The 23808-nt window shown below is 61.2% G+C and overlaps 2 protein-coding genes and 1 long non-coding RNA gene across 4 annotated transcripts in view; all 3 read right to left on the bottom strand.

The window, feature by feature from the left end:
- Window positions 1-5392: 5392 nt before the first annotated feature.
- On the bottom strand, window positions 5393-7821 carry LOC125159216 (uncharacterized). The gene is made up of 3 exons (XR_007149728.1): window positions 7609-7821; window positions 6180-6241; window positions 5393-5486 (listed from the first exon to the last, which is right to left on the bottom strand). It is a non-coding gene; the product is annotated as an uncharacterized LOC125159216 (long non-coding RNA).
- Window positions 7822-11543: 3722 nt separating this feature from the next.
- On the bottom strand, window positions 11544-18079 carry LOC125159236 (uncharacterized). The gene is made up of 4 exons (XM_047847347.1): window positions 18014-18079; window positions 17056-17096; window positions 14569-14813; window positions 11544-11929 (listed from the first exon to the last, which is right to left on the bottom strand). Exons 1-4 carry the CDS (start codon window positions 18077-18079, stop codon window positions 11544-11546), a joined length of 738 nt encoding a protein of 245 aa, XP_047703303.1.
- Window positions 18080-18509: 430 nt separating this feature from the next.
- Window positions 18510-23808, bottom strand: part of POLN (DNA polymerase nu) — a 111351-nt gene continuing 106052 nt past the window's right edge. For both annotated transcript variants that reach the window (XM_047847291.1, XM_047847290.1), the window contains one exon: window positions 18510-19038. In XM_047847291.1, the coding sequence (XP_047703247.1) occupies window positions 18680-19038 (359 nt within the window). In that variant the 3' untranslated portion in view covers window positions 18510-18679. The remainder of the gene's footprint in view (window positions 19039-23808) is intronic.

Genomic DNA, 23808 nt, shown 5'->3' with positions numbered 1-23808 from the left:
GCAGCAGGTTTCCCCCCATGCCTTTGGGAGGAGCAAGCGCTGTCTGCCTTGGCTGGGGGGGGGGGCGGGGAGGGCGGTACCGGCGTGCCTGTGCCCCCCCCTCCCCCCGCCTCTCCCTCTCAGGTGGGAGGTGGCTGTCAGGCGCGGGGTAGCCTGGACGGGGGAGGAAAGGGGCGGGTGGCAGGGCCCACTTGTCCAGCTTGTGTGTCTGGACCCGGCCGTGGGGGCAGGAGGGGCATGAATACGGCCACCGAGGCCCCTCTACTTGGTGGGGTGAGGCGGGGGGGTGGCAGGCACAGTGGGCCGCTGAGCTCGGTCCCGGGTGCGGGACACAGAGGGGACGTTCTTAAAAGGCACTCCGGAAATCAGCAGACAAGTAAAACAAGACCAGTTTCCCGAGGGGCCTTTTGTGCCTCAGCAATCGAGATATTTGCAGAACATTGTACAGACCCCACTGTCCCCTGTACATTTCTCCCCGGTGGCGTCCAGTCCCTGCTTGGGGATGGGAGTTTTGTAGACTGTACAGAAATCGGCACCCTATTTTCTTGCAGCTCTCAGATTTTGTTAATCTGGATTATACAGACAGACGTAAAGTGTTTTAGCAAAACGGAAAACAAACAGTTGTGCCTTTTTCCTCTTTTTGTTCGGATTGGTTTGGGCTTGGGGCGGCCTCAGTTGGCGTGGGGCGTGGCGGGGGCTGCGGGCCGGGCTGAGGCCTGGCCGGGCAGGAAGGGCAGGTGGGGGCCGCGCGGGGTCAGCATGGTGGGTTGTGTCTTGTCAGTGGCAGCTTGGGGACGCTGCCAGCTTCCATTGATCCTGTGCCTTTGGAGCCTCTGGTCCCTGGTGTCGGGACTTGTGGGGTGGGTGGGGCCGCTGGAGCCCCGGTGGGGCTGGGGCTCCGGAGCTGCCGGCATCTGGTTGACGCTGACCACAGTACGTCACTGGGGTTGCTCCTGGGCAGAGGCGTGGCCCTCCGCTGCCCTGCTGGCCTCTGTGCGTCCGTGTGGGGTCTGTGGGCTGGGTGGGCTGTGGTGTCTTTCCCAGGTGGATGGCCCAGAGGGTAGGGACGCTGGCTGGACTCCGCACCTTTCTTTACTGCCCCTCCACTGCCGCCAGGACTTGGGAGAGATGCCGGGGCGGGGGGGGGGGGCATGACAGGGTGGCCGTGTGTCTGGAGCCCAGATGCCCAGCTGCTGTGGGCACAGGCACCTGTGTGCTCAACAGGCTGGGTGCCCCCCATGCCTGGGACAGGGCCTTCGCCTGGCCAGCGTGCGGTGCAGCGGGGCCCGAGGATCACTGGGGGAGCAGATCCCCCGTCTGTCCCCTGGGCCACGCTGGTGGAGGATGCCTGTCTCTGGCTCGCCACCTCCCGCCAGCCTGGGAGCTAGCCGCTCCACAAACGTGCACTGAGATGTGAATTTTATACATTTGTAGAAATTCTGACGTTACTTCTTCTACCTCTGTGAAGCATCCTCCTGGGGCCCTGCTCCCTCTCCCTGCTGGCCTCCTAGGCCTCCCCCAGGGGCGCCTGCCGAGGCCCAGGAAAAGCCAGCCCCCAGGCTTGGCGCCTATGCTCAGGAGACAGGGCTCCCAGGACTTCTGGAAGCCTCTGTTTTTGGACTGGAAAGCAGGAGGTGGAGTGTTCCAGAATGTCCTTGTTAGATGAGCCTGAGACATAGACCCGATGGGTAGCTCCCGGCAGTGGGATTCGGGGCGGCCGAGGGCTCTGGCACCTCGGACTGGCCTGGAGCCGCCAGAGTCCTGGCGGGGGGCCCACTGCCCAGGTTTGGGGTCTGCAGACAGCTGGCCCCTGGGGGTGGTGGCTAGAGCGAGTGCACGTACTGAGGCCAGCCGCCTGGAGGCCCCTGGTGACCTCTCTTACCTTTCATCTGTACCCGTGTCCAGCCTGGCCTCCCACTGCTGCCCTTGGGTGAATGGGGCGGAGACGCGGGGCCAGCCTGCCCCCAGGGAGTCGGAGGTCCGGCTCTGGGAGACAGGCTTGAGCTGGGAGGCCCTACAACCCAACCTGCCCGAGGCCTGAGGTCTGTGGGCAGCCCCCAGCCTGCCCCCGGCATCCTTCCTCACAGAAGGCCTTCAGAGGGGACAGGCTGGGGGACCCTCCTCCGATGGCTTTCTTGAGTATCTGGCGAGCGCTTGGGAGGCTCCCTGGGCCACAGGGGGAGTGACTGCCCCTGCCTGCCCTGGCAGTGGCTGGCAGACGTGGCCCCGAGCCGAGGCCCTTGCTGCGGCGGGGCCGGGGCCGGAGCTGGGCAGCTGCCCTGAGGCAGCCTTCCTGTGGGTGTCCAGGGAGTGGCTGAACGGTGGCCCCTGAACCTTGGGAACCCACCACCCTCCCCAGCGAGGTGGGTGGTGTCGCTCCTGTGTCTGAAGCTGCTTCAGTGAATGTGTTTTGGCCATAGCCTGTGTCCCTGGTCTCCTGGTCCTTTGGTGGAGGCGTTAGGGCGTGTGTTCTAGGCTGGGTGTGGGGCAGATCCTGGAACGTTTGCTCCGTGGTGCTGACGATAGGCTTCCAGCAGTGCTGTGAGTGGGGCGGCCCGGGGCCTGGGGTGCGGGAGGGGAGCCCCGGCCTACCGTTGTTGGATGTATTGTTTTTTAACAGCAATAATTAGCCATTTTGAAGACGGAGTGTGTCTGGTGTGTGTGCCTGTGTGGCTGTGTGTGCGCATGGTGTGCGTGTGCACACGTGTATGTGTGCCTGTGTGTATGCACACGTGTGCTCACCATATGTGCACGGGCATGCCTGTGCCTGTGTGTGGACGTGCATGTGTGTGCACACATGTGCAAGGGTGTGGTGCCGGGGAGGGAGCCTGGTAGCCGAGGACCTCCCGTTCCAGCCTGGACAGGCTGGCCCCAAGCCCTGTGCCGAGCAGCGGGGTCCTGGCAGGTGGCCGCGTCCACGGCTCGGCGCTGGGCCCTCTCCCTCCCCCTGGGCCTTCCCCAGGGCCCAGCGGACCTTGAATGTAGTGTGCCCTTACCCCCCCCCCCCCCCCCCCCGGTGGATGGCACTGGATGGGCCTGTGTGAAGCGGGGGCGACCCAGGATGAGCCTTTGCCTGCGTCTCTGGGTGTGCGGGGAGAGTGGCAGGGTGGACACTCAGCCAGACGAGCTGTGATCAGAGCTGATAACATGGCGTCACCTTGGCCAGGCTGTTTGACCACAACTGCCGTGGACACTGTGTCTTTGGGGGCACAGAGCCCAGACCATTTCATGGTGGCTGGTTGCACTTCCTGTGGTTTACTGTTTATGGGTCCACGACCGTGGCAACTTCCCTGAGACCCCAGGATGCGCCAAACCCGCCCTTGAGAGGGCCCGGAGGGGCAGCCAGCCAAGTTCCAGAGGAGACAGGCTGCTGGGCCAGGGGTGGGTGGGGGGTCCCAGGCCTCCTGTGGGCGTGTGAGCAGCAGGAGGGGTGGGGAGTGCTGTGGCCCCTCCGCCTACGTGGCCCCCGATGCTGCTGTTTCTCAATAAAACCAGACTTGACGGAACTGGGCTCCTGTGCTTTCTTGAGGGGCCCGCTTGGCACTTCGCCAGGAAAGGCTGCTTTTCTGGAGATGCTCCTTGGGGGTTGGGGCAGGTGCTGGGTGACCTTGGGAGGCGAGGCCGCTGGCCCTGTGCTGGCTGCCCTGGCCAGGGCTCCACCGCAGGCCCGGGCATCCTCCTGCCCACGTGGCGCCTCTAAGGAGTGACTGCGCTCTGAGGGGCAGTGGGAACTGTGGGGCCAGGCCACGGCATCAGGCCCACTCCCTCCTGGTGTAAGGGACGGAGTCCAGTCCCAGCAAAGGGGTGAGGAGGGGGCTCAGGGACACTGAGGTGCTCCCCAGGCCCAGACAGTTCACCGTGGTGGGCCTTCCCTTGGTGGGAGGAACGACCTTGGCTGTCCCCGTCCCCAGGGTCTCCTCCTCCGGCCAGCTAAGTTGAAGCCGGCGTCTAGGGTTTCGAAGCCGGAGGATGCCAGCTGCCTTGGGCAGCATGCTCTGGCCCTTGCCGGCCCAGGGGCGCGAGGCCTGTTTGGACGTCAGCCTGAGCTCAGTCATTTCCTCTCAGACATCTGTGTGAAGCCCCGCGGTGGCCGTGCCTCTGAGGTGACAGCATAGAGACAGGCCGCCAGAGGCGTGGCCATCCCTGTGTGCACGTGGGCACGTGGACATACCACACACCCCCACGGCCGGCATGGAGGGGCCTGGCGGCAATTCCCCGCCATCTCCGCATCACGCAGCAGTCAGGGCTGGCCACACGGATCCTTGCACATGCACACTCCGTGGAAACAGTGATGGTGTGTTGAAGCCATGGAAAAATGGGCCCGGGCACAGCAGAAAAGGGGTGCCGTGTGTGGTGGGCTGTGCAAAAGGGGCAGCGTGGAGACCCGCGTCACCATTTAAATGAGCAGCTCACACATGGGAGGGGAGGCCCCCGGGGGTGCCAGGGTGGTCTGGCAACGGGACCCCAGGGGAACATTTCCGGGGGCTGTGACGTGGAGGCAGCAGGGCAGGGGAGCAGTTAGCCCTGGCGTTTGCTAGCCAGGTGGGCTTGTACGATGATGGGACCTTTCTGTGCCTCAGTTTCCCCACTGTAAAGGGGCACCTCTGTCACCCGCCCGCTGTGAGGCTGTTGGGGTGCGTGGTCTGGGCTCTTCTTGGCACTTGGCGGGGGGGGGGGATCTGAGAAAAACGGCTTCTGGAGGAGACTCAGGGGAGCTGGCCGGCAGGAGGCCCGTGGGGAGGCGGTGGGGCCCGGGAGCGTGACTCCAGAGGCCCCGCCGGCCGGCTGGGCTCTTGGAGACACCGGAGCCTGCACACGGGCCCCTCTGGCCTCCAGAGGAGCCTGTTGTGAACACCAGCCCAGTGCCCGCGGTGCTGTGTTCTCTGTGCGGTGCAGCTGCCCTCTCGGCGGCCCGGGAGGCTCAGAGAGCCGGCAGGGAGGGGCACCCGCTGGGTGGGGAGCAGCTGTGGCCCTGGAGGAGCCGTGGCCCTGGAGGAGCCCACCCCCAGGCTCCACGGGAGCAGGGCTGGGAGGGCCCGCGGTGAGCCAGGCAGGGCCACGTGTCGGGCACTCAGCCCTGGGTCTGGCTGAGGGCTGTGGACAGGCATTTCCATCCCTGGGAGGAATTCGGCCGGCTTTGAAAAGACCTTTACTCCAGGGGACAACCCGGGGGGTGAGCGTGGCCCCCTCCACAGCCTGCTCTGGCCGTGGCGCAGTACAAAGTGCCCCGCGCTGACCTTGGGGACGGCCACACGACGGCTGGTGGAAAACCAGTTCTCTCCTCCCACTGTTGCCTGGGGCCACAGACAAAATGAAGGGGAAAAGTGCACACCCGGGGGAAGGTGCTGGCACAGGGGCTGGCGGTGGCTGGGTGGTTGCTTGGAGACTCCGCGGGACGTGGGCTGGGCCGAGGGCCCGGGGGCCTCCCGCAGTGGCGCCAGGTGTCCCCACGAGCGGCCGGCACTCAGGCTCACCTTCGGGGGCATCTGTGGGCAGCAGCCAGAGTCGGGTGCCAGGCCCAGGCCAGCCCTCCGAGGCCAGTTCCCAAGCCTACGACGCAGGCGGACATGGGCCACACCTGCCTGAAGACAGGATCAGAACACGCGCCACGGGTGCCTGGAGAGACGCCCGTGCACACACGCTCACAGTGACAGGCAGACGGGCCACGTCCACACCCCGTGTCGTACTACCTCGACCTTGGCTGTGCATCTCACCTGGCCTGCCGGGGCCCCTGGGCCAGGGAGCAGGCCTGTGGGGGCTGGGCCAGGCCAGGCACTCACCTTTGCTCACCACTTCAGGGTCCCCGCTCCCTGGGGATCAGCTGGTTCTGAGAGAGCCGACGGGGGGCCTGGAGGGCCCTCGGGGACCCCAACCCCGGCTGGGACCTTGCCAAGGCCCTCAACGGTGGCTCAACAGCTCCTTCCTGACAGGAAGGATGGGGGCTGCCCACAGCTGCCATCGCCTGCCACCTGCTGGTCTACAGGTGGGGTGGGGTAGGGCTTCCTGGACCTCCGGGGACCATGGGGAAGGTGGGGGAGGGCAGCGCTGTGGGGGCTCAGGTGCGGTGGGTGGGCCCGGCCCTCCGTCCCGGCCCTCCTGCCCCTTGGGCGGCTGGACTGTCCTCTCCCATCGGGGAGGAGCCTGGCAGCGTCGTGTGGCACCTGCCCGGCCCGACTCACCTGCAGGTGCAGCTCCGAGGCCTGCACGTGCCGCAGGGGCTCCCTGGTGCCCCTGGCAAGAGCTGGAACAAAGGGAAAGAGGAGAGAGGCAGCCCCAAGCCGCCTGGGCAGGGACAGGGCCACGGGAAGGCTCAGGCCCAGCCCTGCCGGCCCCCAGGCTCCTCAGTTATTTCCTGGGTCCACGTGGCCACCTGCGCTAGTAGGTCTGACAGCCCCTGGCTGGTCCCATCTCCACTGGCCACATCCGTGGCACAGGCTCGAAGGCACTGTCACTGCACTGACCATGGGTCCCTGGGGCAAAAGCGCCCTCCAGGCTGTAGAACGGCTTCTCTGCTGCCGACCTCAGCCAGGGGCGGTCTGGCCGGGGGGGCAAGTGCCGTGCCAGGGCCTCCAGTTCTGTCCAGAGGCCCCGGGGCTGGGAGGAGGAAGGATCAGAGGGCAACTCTGGCTGCAGCTGCTGGGGCAGGAGGGCCCGCCGCGCTCCCCGCCAAATTCCCTGTGGAGGTCCACATAATGGTAGAGCCTGTGGGGGCACTTCTTGGTGCTGGTGGCCTGGCCCTGCCATGTGGCCTGGGTCAGCACGGGACACCTGCCCTCCAGCCCTGAGAAAGGGGGTGGCCCAGGCGGGGAGGGGTCAGCTGGTTTAGTGTTTCTCAGTTTGGTCTGAAGTTTTTTGTCCCTTGGATCAATAAATATTTCATTCCATCCTACACAGTTATCTGAAATTTTCAGTACAAAGATTGTGACAGAAAGACCCCAAGAATGGGTGGGAGCTGCCTTGTTCTGTCTCTGCTGCGACTCAGGGGTTAGCTGGCCATCTCCCTGGGGAACCAGTCTCTGGGTGCCTGAAGCGGGTCAGCACTTATTTGAAGGCAGTGGCCTTGTCTCCCCTGTGCTGTGCAGAGAGGACACTGGTGGTGCCGGAAGGCAGGGAGCCGGGGCAGAGGCTGCTGGGGTAGGGCTGTTGGGTCCCTGGGAGGGCAGCGTGGCACCCAGCCCCTCTGACCTGGCATGCACATTGGGAGCCCTGCGGTGTGGCCACGGCCACCCTGGGGGAGCTTCAGGAGTGCTCAGGTGCTTCTTAAGGGCAGGAGGTGGGACCTCGCCCCTCAGCCTATTGGGGAAATACTGACTGTGCACAGAACCTCTCCACTGAAGGACGGAGTTTCCTCTGCTGGACGGAGCCAGGATGGGGCACGTCCAGGCCTTTCACGAGTCCCTCAGTTAGGCTCACGCTCTGCCTGCTGGGGTACAGGCGAGTGACGGGCACCACGAGGCAGAAAGTGGCCCTGAGTCCCCACAAGGGGCAGCTGCTGTAGTTGTCCCTGAACTAAAAACAGCCATGTGCCGTCCAGACCTGCCCGCACACGCTGGGACCTGTGGATCTTCCACCTCAAATAACAGCTCGTCGTGGATCTGGGTGACCAACCTGGGAGACTCGGCGGGGGTGGGGTGGGGGAGTCACCCTCAGATGCGGCATCTGGATACCAAGCTTCATGCAGCGATGGGACACACGGGGCGCCATGGAAGGACGTGACTTGTGGGAGCAGGAAGACTTAGCCAGCTCCTGCTGCCTGCGGTCACCTGCCTGTCACCAGCACAGTCCCCAGGGAAGAGGGGGGCACAGGTTAGAGTGACCCCGGCTCCCCTGCTCCTGCCTTTGGTTCCCATCACGGGGGGTCCCTGGGACACCTGGCCAGGCCTGGCCACACCCTTCTTTCCGTAGAGTCGAGGCTCTGCTTGTGGGTCCTCGCAAGGAGGCCGCCTACGATCTGGGCACCTTGCTGCCGCCCCTGCCCCGAGACCTCCCTTCCCCCCACTCGGCCTGGGGGCTGAGCCCCATGGATCCCATCGCCCAGAGGGGCCAGGGCTCGCTCCGAGCTCCCTGCATGGGGTGCGCCCCTGCCCTGGAAGCCACTCTGGCTCTGTGCCCCTGTCCGCCCTGGCCCGCCCCCTCCCTTCTTCAGCACCCTTTCTCTAAGGCCCTTCGGGTACCCCTGGAAGTAGGGAGGTGGGGCCTGGACTGTGGCAGGAAGTGTGGGGGCAATGGGCACCAAGGGGCAGGGGTCTCGGGAGGGCTTAGACTCAAGTGAAGGGGCTAGTAGGTGCAAATGTGTGCACGGGGAAGGGACGGAGCAGTGGTCCTCACTAGCTCCGTGCCGGCTGCACAGAACATGGCTATTGCTGGGTTCGGCCGGCACATGCCAGATTTCATGCATTCTGGTGGGATCTGGGTTGACTTACGTGCTTCGGGCAGGTGACACTGGCCAGGGGCTGTGGCCCTGGATCTGGTGCTAGCCCTGCCCTCGGGGCCGAGGAAGGTGGCTGGCCCTGCACACTCAGGGAGGGGAGGCGTGGTGCAGGTGACCCACAGGAAGGGTGGTGGACATCAGGGAGGGACCCGTGTGCCCTGCCCTTGTGTGCCTTGCTGTCCCTGGGACCGGGCCTTCAAAGTCAGAGGCCACGTCTGGTCCTTGTCACTTTGCAGGCATAGCCTGCGAGGGAAGAGGCCCCGTGGGGCAGAGCTGTGGGCCCAGAAGCACCGGGAAACCAGGGCCGCACAGGCGAGGTGTGGCGGGGCCCGCTGGGCAGTGGTCACCATGACGGCAGGCCCTGGCTGGGGGAGGGCAGCTCTCAAGCCTCTGGGGGAGACACACAGGGTCTGCAGCGGAGATTCATAGGGCCCACCCCAATCCATTATCCCTCTCCCTTTGCTGTCGGGTGGGGTGGTGCCTCCAGCTCCAGGCATCTCGGGGCGCTCTCTCAGATCGGGCGGCCCGAGGCGTGTGCCCTCCAGCTTCCAGGAAGACTCTCCAAAGGGCTGACTTGGCCAGGGCTCTTTCTGACCGCCACTATTTTCTCCTTTTGCTTGCAAGGCGCTGTGATGTGAGAGCAGACATCGCCATCAGGGCACCAAGAGGCAAAGGGCCAGGGAGCCAGAGGGACCTTGGTCCTGCCGCCCTGAACCTCCGAACCAGAGTCGGCAGTTGTGGGATTCTGCATTTCTATGATGGGAGAAAAGTCCACCTTTGGAGTCCGGGCCGCCGCAAGTGGACAGTGTCACCAACAGCACGCGCACGTCCTCCTGGCAGGGAGTCCACAGGGCGTCACCCGGGCCGCAGGCCCCCGTGGCCGCCCTGGGACGTGTGCCTGCGTTTCACACCGTCTCTGGCCAAGGGCCACTGGCACCTGCCTCCGCTTTCTTAAACAAACTTCAAGGCCTCCGGTGGGGTCACTGCTCCCACGGGAACTTAGTTTCAAATAGGCAGAAACTCAGAAGAGGGACTCATAACCGTTTTCAGTTTAGCAGAATCAGTTTTCACGCTTCCTGAAATGACACTGTGAATTCTGAGCCACCTAAGAATAGGTCTGAGCCGTGAGTCACTCACACACCCCTCTCACCGCTGACTTCTAACTGGAAACTGGGGCACCAGAGAGAAGAGGCTCAGAGATGCCCGTGCTGGACCCTGTTGTCCCCGGGACGTGAGTGGGCAGCTGAGGTGATTGCCGCCCTCTGCCCTCCACCCGGGGCTCCTGTTCGGGAGAGCTCCAGAAAGGCCCTGCCAGGCCCTGTCACTGCTCTGCATCCTTCCTGCTTCGCCCCCACCTGCCCACCCTGCCCTCAGGGGCAGGCCAGGGCCTGCTCAGGGCTCCCCAACCCCACTGCCCTGCTGTCTCGAAGAGTCTAGGCTCATCGAGGCCACTCTTCACTGCTTGGCTGGGCCTCTTGCCTCCCCTGGGCCCATTTGTGAGGCCAAGACAGCGAGTGCCCCACAGAGCTGGGCGAGGCCTGGCCACAGGGTGCCCCGGGTCTATGGCACATTGCCAGTGGCTGGAGGTCAGACAGGCGCCCTCGTGGCGAGCAGATATACAATATCACAGATGCAAGACCACCGTGTGGCCTTTGGTTCGGCCAAGCTCGCACAGGCCGTTTGCAGGCTGTCTAAGTTGACCCTACAGACACCACACAGGGGGCAGGACGCATGGGTCTGGGACCGGCAGGAAAGCCCTGAGGAGCTCTGGATAAACTGGAGGGGCCGGTGCTGCCGTGGGGCAGGGGCAAGGAGAGCAGATGGCAGGCAGGGGACAGGAGACTCGGAGAGGAGAGCATTTCACATTCTGTTCTTGCCTCTTGCCTCCCCCTGTTGCTACAGAGATGTGGCCCAGACCCCGGGACAGGTGCCCACAGGTAACTTGCACCTGTGGGGTCTCAGACACCCGCCCTCCGTCGCTCCACCCCAGGCCCTGGATGGCAGCCTGCGCTGGCCCCATGCTGCTTCTCCCCGAGGCAGACGGTCAGGGGCAGCGCCTGGGGCAGGGGCTGCCGGGGCGGCTTCCCCGGCTCTGTGGGTTCAGGGGGACAGTCTCCTCCCCACTCCTTCGCTAGGGTGCCACCCAAAGTCTCTGGCAGGGCCTTTGCCTGGGGCACATTTCTGTATAAAATGGCTGGAATTGCCAAAAGAACACAGGCTCAAAAGTCAAAACGAACAGTAGGAAATATGTGAAGAAGGAGCCAGGAGGAGGCTTTTTAAGGAAAGACACGGGATTTCAGAGAAGGAAAGAAATCCTTGCCTTGAGAAGGTAAAACAGTACCGAAGTCAAGAGGAAATTGTAGCCTCAGATGGAAAAGGGTGGCTGTAGGCAGGCAGGTCCCTTGTCCCGTGCAGGTGACCCAAGTGGCATGACCCCCTCCCTCTACTGCAGGGCCGGAGAGGCGGCTGCCCAGCCCTGTCGTGACCTTATCTTCCTGGGCAGCGCTGGGTGCAGGGACAGGCCCGCTCTAGCCTGTTGGAGGACCTCCCCCGCCCCCGAAGCAGGCAAACACAGCGGACCAAGGAGGGTGGGAGCCAGACCTTCTGGGGTCTGACACACTCACTTCTCTGGGGGACTTCCAGGCTGGCTGTGCGGAAGGGGTCCTGGAGTTCTGGAGGAGAACCCGCCCCTGCCACTAGGACCCTGGGTGGCTGCGAGGCGGGGCTCTGGGCCAGCAAAGCCAGGCAGGGGCTCCTTGTCACCTGGTGCCAGGATGCTCAGGGTGTGTGTCTCTCCCCCCCTCCCCCCCCCCCCCCCCCCCCCGGGGAGCACCTGAGGCAGAGACCAAAAGTGGAGAGAGCTGTGGCCCGGAGGTTGAGCCCCCAGCCCCGGGATGCATCTGAGTGCCAGCCGGGGGCGGGACGGAGTGTCTGGCACACCGGGGTGATAGCGGCAGGCGGGGGGGGGGGGGGGGGTGCGCTGGAGTCTCCATGTCCTGACAGAGTGTCCGTGGGGTCCACCCGCCTCCAGGCTGCTGCATGTGGTGCCCCTCGAGATGGGCGGAAGGGGCTCAGACGTTCCCGGGAGACGCATTTCTGCCCCAGCTGAACCTCAAGAGGCCCCTTCGTGCCCCGAGGTAGATGGGCTGCCGTTACTGCAGCCGCCGTGGGCCAGCCCTCGGGCACTTGGCCCAGCCTGGGTCAGGCGAGGGCCCTCCCAGGAGCGCGACAGGAGCTCAGGCCCAGGGGGCCCCTTTGCCTCCACGTGCGGGAAGTGGGAGGCGTCGCTTTGCTCCTGGGAGATGCATGCACATGGCTCAGCCACAGAATCCACGGGCCTCCCCCCACCCCCCGAGCCCTGGGAAAGGCGGGTCCGCGCACCGGGTCGGGCCCAGGCCGGCTGGCCACTCACGCACTGACCTGGCCGCCAGGGTAGGGGAAGTGGCCACTGCGGTACGATGTGGGTCACGGCCATCTTACGGAGGTCTGCGGCCGAGCCTGTGGACACAAAAGGTGCTGCTTCACAAAAGATGTGAGGGCCAGGGCCCCACAGCGGGGACTGCCCAGCACGGTCCGCAGAGGCAGGCTGAGTTTTCTATGCTATAGAACGCAGGACCCCACACCCGCGGCTTAAGACAACCCAGACCTGCCATCTCACATCTCTCGCAGAGCAAGAACCCAACCTGTGCGGCTGGGCCCTCCGCTGGGGGTCCCACAGGCTGAGATCGGTAAAGGGCCCGGCCATGTCTTCGTTTGGAAACTTGACGAGGGAAGACCCACTTCCAAGTGACCCCACGTTGTTGGCAAAACTCAGTTCCTTGCAGTGGCTTCAGGGGAGGTCCTGTGTTGCTGCGGGCTGTGGGCCACACGCTCAGCTCCAGAGGCTGCACGGGCCCTCCATCCAACAAGCAGTTTTGCTTCTCCACGGCCAGCACAAGGGCATCTGCTGCTGGGAATCTCTGATTCTGACCCCTAAACCTTTCAAGGGCCCATCTGATTAGGTCAGGCCCACGCTGGACAGTTCCCCCCACCCCTTTAAAAAAATTTTTTAATCTTAATTTTGAGAGACAAAGAGAGAGAGACAGACAGACAGACAGACAGAGCATGAGCAGGGGAGGAACAGAGAGAGAGGGAGACACAGAATCCGAAACAGGCTCCAGGCTTCTAGCTGTCAGCACAGAGCCCGTCGCGGGGCTCGAACCCACGAACAGCAAGATCATCACCTGAGCCGAAGTCGGACGCTTAACCGACTGAGCCACCCAGGCGCCCTTGGACAGTCTCCCTTTTAACTGCAAATGCTCTTTGCCATGTGGCTTGAGGTAACCATGGGAATGATACCTCACCACATCCACAGGTTCTGCCAACATTTGGGGCATGCACACCGGCTGAAGAATCTATAACTGCGCCCACTGCACCAGCTAACACGGTGACCAGGCGGGGACGTGCACTCAGCCTTTCAGCTGTGTGGCCTTTTGGCTCTGCTTTGCTCAGCTCTCCAGTGGATGACACGGGGCTATGACACAGGCGCCCGGATTTGGGTAGGGTTAGATCCATCCGTCGGCCATTTAACCATGTAGGGCTGTGCTGGGCACTCTGCAAGGTGCTGGCTGGTGTAGGGGACGTGCCCGTTCCAGCGCCAGGCACACGGGGCCGTCTTGACCGTCCATTCTGATCACGGGCAACGGACTGAAGTTCAGGGTTCATCGGTGGTTTTAAATTGCTTTAGCTGTGGGTGGCTCCCGAGGTCAGCGGAGAAGTCAGCGGACTGCCTTCCTCCCCTGTAGGGCAGAGCCCCCACATAGGGACGTCCCTTCCCCCGAGTGTGGCAGCAATGCTGGATGTGGAAGTGTGGCCGCTGAGGCCAGCCTGCGGGCGGTGGGGGGTGTCGGGGGGATGGGAGCCCACACTCGGGTAGGGTGCCAGGGTGCCCGCTGCTTCCGGAGAATGCACGGAGCTGGGGAAACAAGGATGGGGGGGTGGGTGGAGAGAGAGGGGAGTGTGGGGGAAGGGGAGGCCCCAGGGAGGTGGGGGCCTCGCGGCTGGTCATGTTGGTTGATTGATTGGTGTGTCAGAGGCAGAACCTTCTCGCGGGCACCAGCCCCTGCTCGTTCCTGGCACCTGGTTCAGCTGGGTGCAGACTCTTATTGAGTGGATGGGTGGGAAGTCACTTGCTCAGAGACACAGGTAGGCAGGGAGGCGTATCCGTGGTAGCCCGATTCCGTGGCCAAGACTCCTAGTCAGCGTCTCACGTGAAGACGTCTTGTGCGTAGTTCTTTCTGGAAGGGCTCTAAAATAGCTTCGATGTCGCTTTGCACACGCCTTGCACACGCCTAGTGAACAGACATGTGGTCCTGGCCTGACTGCTGCCTCAGACCTGAAAACCTCCCCCTCGGGATCTGGAAGGCTGTCACTGTCCTCTGGGGGGGTCACACTGGGAGACGGGACCCGGGAAGATTCTCTACGGAGCCCAGACCAGACCCTAGGAATTGCCCTGCCCGCTGCTGAGCCTCCGGTTGTCCAAGTAACACATGGGGGTGGAGTCTGGACCGGGCAGTGCCTCCACGTCCCTGTCTCTGCAGGACTCCCGGGACCACGATCTCCGTCCTCCCCTTTGTCCACGCTGCCCGCTCCAAGTCTGGCCACCCTCCTGCTGCAGAACCCCCCTCTGGGGGCAGGCCTCACGTCTGGGCCCTGGGGGCCTCGGTTCTCCATCTGTGACCTATGGGACCACTCATGGGATGATGCCGACTCCCAGGCTGCCTGGGGCCTCACTGGAACAGCCTGTGGTGTGCGGAGCCCGTGATGCGTGCAGAGGCTTGAGCTATCTGAGTGCCGTGGCTAGAGACGGCAAAGGAGTCTTTACAACGAGGGGCAGACACTGTGCGGTCACTCTCACCAGCGGCCCCCTGCTGACGGCTGCAGGACCCAGGAGGGCCTGCTGGGTCTGGGGGCCTTCCTGCAAGGTCTTGGTCTGGTGAGGGGCGTGACGGACAGTCCCAGGGCAGGAGTCCAGGACTGAGCTCCAGGCTGGTCCTAGTCCTGCCTCGTTCCCTATTTGCAGGTACAGGATGGCACGGCTTCAGCCCGTCTCTCGGGGGAAATGTAACTAGAGAGACCACCATGCACTGAGCACCTACCTGCTAGGCCAGAGTCATTTCGCTGGTGCCTCCCCACAGGAGCTGCCGGTGAGGACGGGACAACCCGAGGCCGAGGCCGGCAAGGACCCAAGAAGCACAGGCACCCGGCGGATGGGCTGAGGCGCTCCGGGTACCTGGTGCCACGAAGTTCACCGCCTGTCGCTCTGCTCGTGCCCGGAGCCGCTGGTCTTGTGTGTGGACCCTCGGCAGCGGTCTCCTTCGGCCCACGACGGATGCCACGTAGCCTGGGTCACACGGAGGAGAAGCAGGACGTGAGGCAGAAACAAACAGGCCGTGCGACACCCTGTGGTTACCTGTCCTTTGTGGGTTGGGCTCCCCTCAGGTTAGGTCCAGGGGCCCTGGCAGGACCCGGCCCCATGCAGCCCTGAGCCGGAGCGCGGCCCCCCGTTCTGCATCTGGGGTTAGGGGGCTCTCTGCTGGGAAAGCGGGGGCAGTGATGCTGACGCCTCCGCGGGCCCCGTGGCTCGCCTGTCTGACTTCCGGCTGCACAAGCACCTGACACGGGTCCGGGAGGGCCGTGTGGAGAGACTGTCAAAAGCCACTTGTGGGACTTGGGTATGGAAGCAACTCTGGACCACGGGGTAGCTGCTTTGGGGAGAAAAGCATTAGCCCTTGTTCTCAAGGAGGGGCGGATGGTCCGGGTCAGGGGCCGCATCCTGACACACGAGGGCAGGCCCCAGTTTTGTGGGGCCCGAAGCTTCTTAATTCCGAGGTCGTCCTTACAGAACGAACACAAGCATTCTGTGTTGGTTGAGAATGCTCCTGACCGGTGAGGACTTCTGTTTTGCTAGGTTCCCCACTTAGGATCTCACGTATGTGAAGACCGGGAGAATTTCCCACAGAGATCACGACTGCAAGATGACAGTGTATGGCGCGGCCGCCGTGGGCCTGGCAGTAATACGACGGGGCCTCCTAATAGTGGGGACAAGGAGAGCCCGCGCCTCCGCCGAGCAAACTCCAGTCTCTGCCTCTCTGTGTGTCTGGTGATTCTGGACCGCACGCTGGGTGCTGGGTGCTTCCTGTTGGCGGGTGTTGGGTTTGGTGTGTCCCTTTCAAGAGGGTCAGGCCCAGGTCCCTGGCAGGTCACCTGATGCCTTTGAGGCCTGTGTTTAAGCTCCGTGGGTGGGTTTTGAGTAGCCGGTGGTCAGGGCTGGTTCAGACCCACTCCTGGGCCCTTCCTTCTGGGGGCTCTCCTGGGTGTCCCAGATGTCCACACCAACAGTCAGGACTCAGACGTCTCCTACCCAAGTCCCACAAGTGGCTTTTAACACTCTTTACGCACTGCCCTCCCCTGACCCGTGTCAGGTGTGAGTGCAGCCGGAAGTCAGACAGGCGAGCCACGGGGCAGGAGAGCCACGGGGCAGGTGGAGGCATCAGCATCACTGCCCCCGCTTTCCCAGCACAGAGGCCCCTAGCCCCAGTGACTTAGGACCTGCACAGACTCTGGAATCGCCCAGCCTACTGCTTCCAGAAGTTACTCTGCTGTGTCCTACGGGGTTTTACTGTGTGTGTGCACGCCCTGGGGCTCAAAAACACAGGGAATCCTCTGATGTATGGAGTGCTTTCTCCGCAGAGCTCCGTCCTCTCTGATACTCTGCCTCTGCCTCCCCGGTCCCAACCCTTGTCTCCTTGGCTTAGTGACACCACCGTGACCTGCCTGGGCCCCCCTCCCACGCCGCGCTCTGGGTGCTCAGGGGGCTCCCCCGCTTTGTTTCTCTTCTCTCAGGGGCCAGAGGAGCACAGTGCCCATGGTCCAGTGTCTGAAAACAGCTGCTTCATGCAGTTTGCCCAGCCTTCCAGTTGTTTCTTGTGGGAGGAAAGTTGGAACCCAGGTACCCCTTCGGGGCCCGGAGCGGAGGTCCCGGCTCCACCCACTCCAGTCCTGCTTCTGTTCCACCCAGTGCTCGTGGGGCTGGGCTCCTGCCTCCTGTTCACACTGCGAGACGACCTCTCTCCCTCTCTCCCTCTCTCCCTCTCTCCCTCTCCCTCACGTCACCGTGCTCACCGAGTGGGCGAGGGCACGGAAGGAGACTCCTGGAAGGCACCCAGCCAGCGCGGCACGCACCCCACAATCATGCAGGGAAGGAGGGATAAGCCACAGAAGTATCCGCCCTGAAATCCCAGTTAAGTGAGTCACAACTCGACTCCCCCTTAGCTGTGCCCGCCCCGCAACACCCCCACCCCGGCCCGGAACGGTGGGGCTGGCAGGAGGCAGCATTTCCACGATCGCAGTTCAAACGTCTGGCTTTGGTCAACTTTACAAAAGACGAGGCCACGTGGACACCTGCCCCTGGGCCTGGTAAGGGACCTGGACCTCCCACTCCTCAGCACCCTGGCATATCGCCTCGTGTGCCTGCTGCAGCCCCTAGAGGGTCGGGGGCGCCCACCTGGAGAGCTGCTCGTATGGCTGGGGCCTGAGCCCCCCTCCACGCCAGCCATTGATGCTGTCTCCTTGGTGTCTCTTACCTGTGCTCTCCGTCCGTCCCGCCTCGGTTGCTGGGCTGACCCTGTCACTGCCCCCGAGGCACCAGGTCTGACCTCGGTCTCCCCTGCCAACCGATTTTCCGCAGTCTCGTGGCCTGGTTTGTGAAAAATGAAACCCAGCTTCTTCCTGTGGCCCGCCCTGCCCCCTGCAGACCCCCTGGCCTTCCACATGGCGGCTCAGAAAGCACCTCCTTGGTGAGGCCGTGGCCAATGGAGCTCTCCAGGGGCCTCCCCCCATCGCTCTGCACCGGTATCCTGTCTGTCTCTTCCACATCTAGAACCCCGTCTTTCTGACCCTGTCCGGATGGACTTGCTTACTTGTGGGATGCTGTCTGCTCTTGGATTGTGGCCCCGGGACCGCTAGGGGCTCGTGTCTCCGGTGTCAACACACGCTGGGAAAGAAGAGCATGATTGCACGAGGATTTCTTTTTTTTTTTTAATTTTTTTTTCAACGTTTATTTATTTTTCGGACAGAGAGAGACAGAGCATGAACGGGGGAGGGGCAGAGAGAGAGGGAGACACAGAATCGGAAACAGGCTCCAGGCTCCGAGCCATCAGCCCAGAGCCTGACGCGGGGCTCAAACTCCCGGACCACGAGATCGTGACCTGGCTGAAGTCGACGCTTAACCGACTGCGCCACCCAGGCGCCCCAACGCGCGAGGATTTCTTTACAGCGTTTGTCCAGAAGAGTAACCGCTGGGCAAGAGTTGAGTGCAAGGAAGGCAGGCAGAGCCACAGCAGGGCGGGCGCTGGCTCTGGGCCTCAGCCTCCTGCCCGCGGCCAGCTGTGTGAACTTGGGAAGTTACTTCACCTCTCGGCGACTGTTGTCTTCCTCTGTAAGATGGGTAACGATACTGCCCGCGTTTTGGAATCGCAGTGAGGGTTGTAAGTTATTTACAGAAAGCCGCTGACCCGCGTCTGGCCTGCGGAAGGGCCTCACAAGCTCCCGCACTGTCGTTTTCTGCCCATTCTGACTCCACACGCTCTCATCAACACTGGGTTTCATCACTCTTCTCACATCTCAGAATCGGTAGCATTTTACTTTCCTAAGAGCTCGACCGGACCCGGTTCTGTGCTCTCTGCACCTGCCGTCCACCTGCTCTCTGCACTTTCCCGTTGCCGGCCTCATGAATTTTTGCTCCCTCGCTCATTTCTCTCCTTCCCCTTTCTTGACTTCACTGTGCTGCTCTTTTCCAAATGCCTTGGGTTGAATACCACTCACTTATGTTCACAGATTCCTTTCGTTCCTTTGGAAATACGCTTTTAAAGCATTCCTTCACCTCTAAGTGAAATTCCCACCTGGCCAGGCCCCACAGATTTTCACGAGATACTTTCACTGTCACGTATTTCTAAGATGTTTGTGATTTCGTAGGGCTTCTTTTTTAATTCATTCTAAATCATTGCAGAGTGGGAGGCAGTTTTGAGCAGGCAGGTGGGCGGATGGCCACATGTCCGGATACAAGCTACCTTTGAGTTCCACTGTGGCCACACGACATCTTCTACCTGACATCCTTTTGCATTTGTGACCAACTTGTGCTGAAATTTTGTAAATATACCACGCACATAAGAAGGCATGTTCTTCACTTTCAGGTACAGGATTTCATCTCTATCCATCTATCATTTTCTGACTCAAGATGGCCTCAAGCACATCCTGGCTCTGGACCCTTGTCACACGGAGCCTTGTGGCCCCATTTTCCAGCAGGGGCTGGGCGCTCCCCCGGTGCCCTCCTGTCTGTCTGCCACCCCCCAAGTGAGCAGGGCTGGCAACCAGTGGGGACTTCGGGTAAGCGGGGGAGGGAGGGCCCTCACAGGCTCTGGTTGTGTCTGGCTCACCTGTCTGGTGACCCTGGGCAACAGTTGTTTGGGCAAAGTCCTTGATTTTCTTGTACTTCTGCAAAAAAGTCTCCAAAAACTGGGCAGCTTCCGGCACAGTAATTCCAAGGCAAGCAGCAAGCCGCTCCTTCCCTGCACGGACAGAAACGCTCGAGATCAGAGACGAGCCCGACTCACGCCAGCAGGGACCGGGGGCCCAAGCTGCTAGGCGGTGGCCACCGCACACAGGCGAGCCCGCAGAAGGGCCCTTGGGAGACTCTGGGTCTAGGTCCAGCTGGCCCCACTCGCGTCTTTCTGGTGGGTCAGGATGGTGCTGGGTTTGGCTTCCCGGCTGAGTGCTGGGTGCTGCTCGGCCTAGACTGGTTTCTGTTACACATTCACACACTCGACAGTATTGACTGAGCGCCTGGGCAGGTGCTGCGGGTGGGGCCGCGAATGAAGCAGATGTGGTCCCCGCTCTCAGCCTGTCCAGAGGGAGACCTGACTCCACAACTAGGGGACACTGGGGAGGGGCGCAGGGGAAAGAGGAAGGGAAACTTCCATTGCCAAATTATGAGAAAATGATACTTAGGAGCTCCTATCCTTGACATTTTTATTTGGAGACAAACACTTCCGGTCCAGACCAGTGTTTGTTCCCTAGAGGATGCAGGTGTTCTTGTGAGGCTTTTTACGGCAAGATCTCTGGTCAGGACGGCACCGTGAGTCCCAGCACAGCTCGCTGGGAAGATGCCGGGCCACACACACCCGGGTCTGAGTCCAGCTCTCTCGCCACGGGAGGCTCTGTGTGGCCTTGGGGAAGTTATCTGACCTGCAGTCAACCCTGCTTCTTCACCTACGACTCAAGAACACTAGTCTTTATCCCAGGGGTATTAGGGGAACCTGGAGCCAAGGCAGTAAAGCTCCAAGCAGAGCCTGACTCTCACTCGGTTCTCAGTAGGGACTCATCCTCTCCCATTTTCCTCCAGAAAAGAATGTAATTTAAACAGAGAATGAGGAGAACAAAGAGACTGAGGAGGCTGGGGGCCCTGCTGGACATCAGGGTCACGGGCAAGGCCCTGGGCTCTGAGGGGCTGCATCGTTGGAGGGAATCCCTTAGAGTCAAACGGCTGGAGACCTGACTCCCCGCAAGAGCACGACCAGGAACAGCAGTGGATTTGCTGTCCTCAGCACCAGGCCCACCCTGGGGCCACGCTAGAGGGCACCCCAGGGGGCCTTTGGGAAAATCCAGCCCAGAAACCATGGCCCAAGGGTGGGGAGTGGGAGAGGCGGCCTCCAGAGGGACGGGACTGACTGACCTCAGAGATCCAGGTCTCTGTAGCCAGCCTGTGCCCAGCCCCAGCCAGCTGATGCTTTCAGTGGTCTGGACAGAAAGCGTTCACACTGCTTGGCAAGGAAGAGTGGGGAAGGTTGTGGTGCCCCGTGTTCCCCAAAGTCTCTCCCAGCAGAGAGAACTCACAGAGCCCTCAGACCTTCCTCTCGCCAAGCTTGCCTGATGCCATTTCGATGGAAATGAAAAATTTTCAATTTCTCTTTCAGGGCTTAATTAAGACCAAATCAGAGCTTCGTAAATACATTACACTGAAATAATCCATGTCAAATTCTTTCTTTCTATGACATTCCAATCACCGCCCCTCGGCTATGGCGGCCTAGTGGAAACCCCATTGGCTTTCAGGAAGGAGTCAAATGGTGGCTGGACGCCTCAGGCAGGTCTGGCCAGTGGGACCCTGAGTCTTCTCAGCTAAGTCCTTCCTCATGTCTAATCTGCTGTTAAGCCTCGTCAGTGGATGTTTTATTTCTGATACTGCAGTTTCCGGTTTTAGAATTTCCATTTGGTTCTTTTTATTTTCTGAGATTCCTATTTTTTCATTCATTATGAGCATGTTCTCCTTTACATCCTTCAGCACAGTTATAACAGTGGATTTAAAATCCTTGTCCGTGGATTCTAACATCTGGGTCATCTCAGGATTTGCTTGCATGATTCCCTTTTCTTTTGAGTATGGATCAAGTTATCCTATTTCTTCATAGGTTTATTAATTTTGTATTATATCCTGGATATTGTGAATGGAATGTTTTAGACACTCTGGATTCTATTATGCTTTTTTAGGAGTACTGAATTTCTTTTTTTCTTTTATTTGAGGAAGAGAGAGAGAGAGTGAGCATGAGTGGGGGAGAGGAGCAGAAGGAGAGAGAGAGAGAATCTTAAGCAGGCTCCATGGTCAGTGTGGAGCCTGATGCAGGGCTCAATCCCATGACCCTGGGGTCATGACCTGAGCCAAAATCAAGAGTTGGATGCTCAACTGACTCAGCCAAGCAGGCACCCCAGTGATTTTCTTTTTTTCTTTCTCTTTCTTTCTTCCTCTTTCTTTCTTTCTTTCTTTCTTCCCTTCCTTCCTTCCTTCCTTCCTTCCTTCCTTTCCTCCCTTCCTCCTTCCCTTCCTTCCTCTTTCTTTCTTTTTAAAGGAGGCAGTTAATTTGGCTAAAGCCAAACTTCAGACTTTGTCCCTGTGCAGTGGGAAGCAGCTGAAACCTCAGGTCAGTCCTTTCAGACTTAGCTGGCTGTCTGAAGTCTGCCCTTTCTTACGCACAGTTAGGGGGCAGCCAGAGGTTTGGGCAGAGTTCATATCTGGAATTTAGTGTTCTCCTTTGGCTCTCTTTTTTCTGAGATTTCTCTCTCACTTTCCAGATTCTCCAGTTGCTTCAAACTCTGTCCTGTGTTTCCTCAAGCAAGTATGACTATGCATTTCTGCTGGAATTTTAGCCACCCGTAACACTGAGGCCTGTCTTCAGGCGAAGAGTTATTAAAAGGGACCTCACCCTGAACCATTCCTCCCAAAGATCATGTTCCACTACGTTTAGGTGGTTGTTTATTATATTTTCCCCATAATTTATAGTCAATACCCATGGGAGGTAGTCGGATGGGAGCCACTCGGCCATTACAGAAGTCACACTTCTCCTTCTCAGTACATATGGCTCAGAAAGAATTCTTTTCCTTTATCAGGAAGAACTGTTGGGAATATTTGAAGGGCAGAGGTTGGCCAAGGTCCCTGTACATGAAGAAAGCTTCTTCACAGGAGGAACGAATAATGCAGGAACTGCACAGGAAGAAGACACAGAGACTCGGATGGAGACAGGAGGTCCAGTCAGTTCTCTGGGTTCTTGCCCGCGTGCCCTTCCAGGGGGCCTGTCACACTCCAAGGCCCCCACGCAGGATGATCCTTGACTCCGTGAGGGCTTGTGTTCCACGCTTCATGTAGGCCAGCCCCTTTCACACAACTGGCCTCCATGCCTGGGTCCCCTCGGTCGTTTCTGGGTCCCCTCGGGGTTTCTGCTGTGTGAGTTGTGACCGAGTGCAGGCCCAGCCCCTCGAGCAGAGGCCCTCGGTGGGAGCATGAGTCACTCCCCATCTGAAATCTCATCTGAATGGGGTGACTGTTCCCACAGATGGCTAACGACATCGTGCATGCACTACATCTGTAACTTTAGGATGATCACTCCCTTGTCTCCAAGTGCTCTTTCAACCCCTTGCGGATTTGCTAACAGTTTCTCACTCTTGTCTGAGCTCAGAGACACAGTGGGCCTCCAGGAGTGCCCGCTGCTCTGCCTGGAGCAGACCCCGCAAACTACACAGCCTTCCCAGCCTGCTCTGGTGGTCTGCCCGCCACTCCCGGCCCTACTCGGCACCAGAAACTCAGTGCTGCCCTCATGGGCCTGCTTGTGTGTCTCTTGTGACAAGTGTCAGCCCTTGGGAGCAGGCACTGCACCTGCCCCTAAGTCCTCCTGTGCCCAGTTGGAGCCCGGCCCACGGCACACTCCACACTCGGGGGGGGGGGGGCCTGCTGACCACACGTGCCTGGATGTGGGGGCGAACTTGAGTGCGGAACCCGTGGACAATCAGGGTAAAACGGACTCTAGGAGCAGTGGGAGCTCAGAGCAAGACGGGAGGAGTCAGGAGTGGCTTCTTGGAGGAAGCGGGTCCTGATGGGTGCAGAGGGGCTGTCAGCAGGACGGCGCTGGGGCGCACTGGTAGTTGGTAGGTGGCTGAAAGAGGAGCCCGCGGGTCAGCCCTTGGTCCGGGTCCCCGGGGAACAGCTGCTCTGTGGTCACCACCAGTTCGGGCAGGGACGGTGCCCCCCGCAGAGTCTGAGGGAGGCGCGGGGACCGGGTGGCCCCACCTGCAGGCCGCAGCGAGGCCTCTGCGACCTGGCGTCCCCCCTGGGCACCTTCTCTGCTCACGTCACAGTCCTGCCCCTCGACTGTCACCGTGGTCCTCATGCTGATCATGTCAACTCAGGCAGCGCCTCTGCCCTGTGCCCCCGGCATGCAGGGCAGCAGTTTCCAGACCCTCAGCGGCACCTTTGTGCGGAAACCTGTCATTGCCTCTGGTTGGAAGCCTCTGGGATGCATTTCCAGAGGGTTCCCAGCCGCCCAGGAGACCCGACAGGTTTGCCCACCGGGACTCTGGCTCCACACGAGGAGGACAGCACCGCCGTGCGCAGACATCGGCAGACGCGGCGATCTCCGTCAAGCTGGCCGGTGACGGCCCAACAGCAGAAGTGGAGGCTTGGGGTGGGAGCCCTGTCACCGACAGGGCTAAAAGCAGCCAAATTACTCTTTTCACCAACATCATGGCTAATGACTCACTGCTTATTTACAAACCGGAGCTCTTTTCCTCTCCAGCAAAAAATGAGGCGAATATTCCAGAAGGTGCCAGAGTGAAGACGGACTCCGAGCGCATCCTGCCATGTGCGTGACACTGCGCGGGGTGCTCGCCACACTCACGCCCGGCCCTCTCCCTGCGGCCCCACCACCGCACGGAGCTGCCAGGCCCTTGGTGGCGCACCCCAGCGCACGCTGGACAGTGGGTCCCCAGCGTGGGGGCAGGCGCTGAGGGTGGGGCGGCTG

This window comes from Prionailurus viverrinus, unplaced genomic scaffold (genome assembly GCF_022837055.1).
Source record: "Prionailurus viverrinus isolate Anna unplaced genomic scaffold, UM_Priviv_1.0 scaffold_45, whole genome shotgun sequence".
NCBI classification, from domain to species: domain Eukaryota; kingdom Metazoa; phylum Chordata; class Mammalia; order Carnivora; family Felidae; genus Prionailurus; species Prionailurus viverrinus.
Note: the sequence above shows the minus strand (reverse complement) of the source record. Positions and strands in the feature narration are given on the sequence as shown.